The sequence below is a fragment of the Penaeus vannamei genome, chromosome 39 (assembly GCF_042767895.1).
Source record: "Penaeus vannamei isolate JL-2024 chromosome 39, ASM4276789v1, whole genome shotgun sequence".
NCBI lineage: Eukaryota > Metazoa > Arthropoda > Malacostraca > Decapoda > Penaeidae > Penaeus > Penaeus vannamei.
In genome coordinates, this window is record NC_091587.1 from 21,024,241 (window position 1) to 21,026,740 (window position 2,500).

A 2,500-nucleotide genomic window follows, 5' to 3' on the forward strand; every position below is an offset into this window, starting at 1 on the left:
CTCAAGGGGAAGTCACACTAGACTATTCTGTCAATGGATTCGTTTATAGAGCGGGATGCTTTCCTAGCTGAAGGGAAGCAAGATGAATATCCCTTACCAGAGTGGAAGTGCTGTGTTGGTCTTTTGTCCCAGCTAAAGATGGTATAGATGATATCAAAACAAAAACTGTAGTATAATTACTAGGAAGCTTATTACTTGATTGTCTAAATGATGACACGCTGAAGACGTGGAGCTCACTTAAGGCATTATTTACGCCCTGCTAGACAAAGTGAGAGCGAGAGAATAATTATAGAATACCATCCACAAATATTATGACAGCAGAAAGTTAACAATAAACAAGAAGTTTTGCTTAGCGTGAAGTATAATCATATGGTTGGCAATTCCTAATATTTTACTCAATTTTCAGCAATCACTGGTATTTTGCTCAATTTCAGTTATAGTATTTGCTTCCTCCCAACCTTGATTTTTATCAGTCCTTGATTACATTTCATACATTACAGATTACATTAATAGCAGTATATGCTATTGAAAGAATATTGTTAGACTTTTTATTTCTGTTGAAATATAGGGTATCAGGGTAGCTGGCACAGTTGTATAATAATGAATGAAATGGATAGATTGGCTTTTCTAAATTTAGTGTCTTCTATCTTGAATTTTTCAATCTACAGTAAATGCAATAATATTCATAGAATCCACGGCTATTTTTGATGCATAATCCATCTACGAGGTTACTGTAGACACTGTGCATAGTGTGCCCAATCCTGGTCTGTAGCTGACATACACTCAGTGTGGCTGTCTAGGGATCCCAGGACAGAGAAGACAAGTGTAACCATCACTTCACTTCACTCACACTTCACTCACTCACACGCTGCATCCAAATTCTTCAGTATCTTTAGACACAGATGACTAATTGGTTATGCTATATAATAATATCATGTTATATTTTTAGGTAATATCACAAATGAGGCAAGTAATGAAGACATATGATGCAGTAGGCCTTGCTGCCCCACAGATTGGTGTTCCACTTAGGTGAGACAAGTATTTCTTGTTGTTTGAATTGTGAGCTTATGAAGATGTTCTTTTTGACTGCCGTATTACTTGATTTGTTCACAAGTAGAATGTCACATCTTAGGAAGATTAATATGAAAATTATGCATGGTATTTCATGATTGATGAATCTTTCAGAATAATAACTTTGGAGTTTTCTCCTAAACGCAAGAAGGAGTTTGGAGAGGAAGTTTATGCTGCACGAGAAATGTCCATTCTTCCCTTCACAGTGAGTATTAAATTTTTTCTTTTTTAGGATGAGGGTATTGCTTCAGATGAGAAATGTTTTTATATTGCTAATTTGTCACTGCAAATAATATGTATTATTGAGTTTGAATTTTTAAAAACTGTTTCAGTTTTTCATATATTTTGTTACTTTAATTTAATATTGGTGCAAAGACCTACTAAGAAATTTTGTGTAAACCATCCTTCAAATACACCATATGTATCTGTATTAATAATTCCATTTTAGTATTACAGTGTATGTATATTTCCAGGTAGTCATTAATCCACATATGGAGATATTAGATTACAAAAAGATCACATTCCCAGAAGCCTGTGAAAGTCTTCGGGGCTATAGTGCTATGGTACCAAGATTCAAGGCGGTAAAACTTGTTGGTTAGTGTTACTTCTGGTTGAGTAAATATTTTTATACACATCACTTCAGAGAGAAAATAAGAGAAGCCCTTTGATAAAACAGAATGAACCATATATAATGATGTTATCAATACCTTTGTATTTACAGGACAAGACCAATCTGGTGAAGAAGTGGAACTGGAAACTGAAGGATGGCTAGCGAGAATAATACAGCATGAAATGGAACATCTAGATGGAAAGCTTTATATTGATTCCATGGATGTTAAAAGCTTCCAAAATGATGCATGGCATAGAATAAATGTACATCAAGGAAGAGTCCAAATACAGTTTTATAAAAAATAGTGATACAGTTATGCATATGTTGTTTTGTAAATACATTGTTTTATTTAAATATTTTTGATTTCATAATCCTATTTAACTATGATTGAATATATAATTGATTATGATAACAAATATTAATGCACTAGACATTATATTTAATAATGCTTTGGCAAGACTTACTGTGATATAAATTTAGATATTATAGTCACTTCAGTTCGTGGTAGAACATTGAATGGAATCATTTTTTATTTGTATTTTTGCATACCAACATATGAAGATTTGAGATTAAGAAGAACAATTCTTAGATTTAATTAAACAAAAAGTCATTCCTTCCCAAGCAGTGGTTGTTGCAGAGGTGTGAAACACAACCCAAGCCCATAATGATCAGATGTCAATATATTTGAATCAAAACTTATGGGATAAGCTAAAGGAACAGGTCAAGGCATTTGCTCTTTCTTCACATTTAAAGTAGGTATGGTTCAACAGCCTGCATGCAAAGGACCTCACATATTCACTTAATATTGAAGCTTGAAAC

At 33.3% G+C, this 2,500-nt stretch overlaps 1 protein-coding gene across 2 annotated transcripts in view; it reads left to right on the forward strand.

Annotated features, from left to right (window-relative positions):
* Positions 1-2,035, forward strand: part of LOC113808612 (peptide deformylase, mitochondrial) — a 6,151-nt gene extending 4,116 nt beyond the window's left edge. For both annotated transcript variants that reach the window (XM_027360058.2, XM_027360057.2), the window contains exons 3-6: positions 950-1,029; positions 1,186-1,276; positions 1,545-1,665; positions 1,793-2,035. In XM_027360058.2, coding sequence (XP_027215859.2) covers positions 950-1,029; positions 1,186-1,276; positions 1,545-1,665; positions 1,793-1,986 — 486 coding nt within the window. In that variant the 3' untranslated portion in view covers positions 1,987-2,035. The remainder of the gene's footprint in view (positions 1-949; positions 1,030-1,185; positions 1,277-1,544; positions 1,666-1,792) is intronic.
* Positions 2,036-2,500: the final 465 nt, after the last annotated feature.